This window comes from Egretta garzetta, unplaced genomic scaffold (genome assembly GCF_000687185.1).
Source record: "Egretta garzetta isolate BGI_Z169 unplaced genomic scaffold, ASM68718v1 scaffold134, whole genome shotgun sequence".
Classification (NCBI taxonomy): domain Eukaryota; kingdom Metazoa; phylum Chordata; class Aves; order Pelecaniformes; family Ardeidae; genus Egretta; species Egretta garzetta.
Window position 1 is genome coordinate 527,354 of NW_009259422.1, and position 1,216 is coordinate 528,569.

General features: G+C 50.3%; 1 protein-coding gene across 11 annotated transcripts in view; it reads left to right on the plus strand.

Annotated features, from left to right (window-relative positions):
- LOC104124581 (serine/threonine-protein kinase SIK3) overlaps positions 1-1,216 on the plus strand; it is a 56,097-nt gene that overhangs the window by 32,632 nt on the left and 22,249 nt on the right. For all 11 annotated transcript variants that reach the window (XM_035892503.1, XM_035892501.1, XM_035892504.1 and 8 more), the window contains one exon: positions 258-419. In XM_035892503.1, the coding sequence (XP_035748396.1) occupies positions 258-419 (162 nt within the window). The remainder of the gene's footprint in view (positions 1-257; positions 420-1,216) is intronic.

The following is a 1,216-nucleotide window of genomic DNA, read 5'->3' on the forward strand; positions in this document are numbered from 1 at the left end:
CCTTCTGATGTCCCAGCCACCACTGTCGGTTGTCCTCTGGTTTATCATTCTAAAGCCTTTTACCTGGAGGCAGCCCAGGTGAGGGCTGGCCTGGCAGTGGTGTGCCAGAGTCCCTTCCCGTGTAGCTTCAGCGGGGACCCCAGGGGCTCCTGGAACCTGGAGAACACCCTGGTGCCCAACAAGCCTGCGAGCAGCCTCGGTCCGGGTTGCGCTCCCCGTGTGAATAACCCCTTTGTTCTTCGCTTCGTCCCTTACAGATCACTTGGTGGCCCACGGACGTATGGCCGAGAAGGAAGCCCGGAGAAAGTTCAAGCAAATAGTGGCTGCTGTCAACTTTTGTCACTGTCGTAATATAGTCCACAGAGATCTGAAGGCAGAAAATCTACTCCTGGATGCTAACCTCAACATCAAAATAGCAGGTGAGCTAAGACTAGCAGTGTGGGAGGAAGGCAGCGGCTTTCAGAAGTTAATAAATGTAGGCATTGGCTGCTTCCAGGTATTCAGAAAGAAGGAAGCCCAGTGCAGCTAAAGGAAGCTTTGGATTTCTGCGTGGCCTGCTGCCCAGAGCTGAAACTGCCAGATTGTAGCCAGGAGATTTATATCTCCCTTCAAATAGTGCAAAATAAAAGAAGGAGGGGGACGGAAAAAAAGCTGGTCTGGCTTCGTAGGCAGATACGGGGCTATAGATACTGCAGTGTTCCAATACACAGGGTAACGGGTGAGACTAATACTAAAAAAATCAACCTTGTTTTGAGTCCTGCTGCCAGCTGAGGATGACTTTGAGGCGGGTCAGACTAGGTGAGAGAGAAAGAATGGAAAGTAAGGATGACGATGTTTACGGTAGAGCGGTGAAGGGGAAACACCGCTCTTGGAATCATTTCACCGCCCTGTCTGACAGAGCAAGAGGATGAGCCCCGGTGCTTTTGAGTATTTATCCGCTGCAGGAGACAAGGTGAAGTTAGCAAGTCAGCCCTCACAGACCGTTCCGGCATTTTGCTGGGCAGTGGGGGGGTTTTGCTAACAACTGCCCTTCCAGAGAGCAGACTTTTCCTGTCCGTGTCTGCGTTTCCTTCTGACAAAAGCCTCGCTGGTAACAAATGCCACCTTTGAGTGAGAGTGTAGGTTCTCAACAAAATATTTGAGAATATTCAGATTTCCGTAGTAGAGGCGACCCCCGGTTTTCTAAGGAAATGCTTTGTTGAATTTTACAAACAGG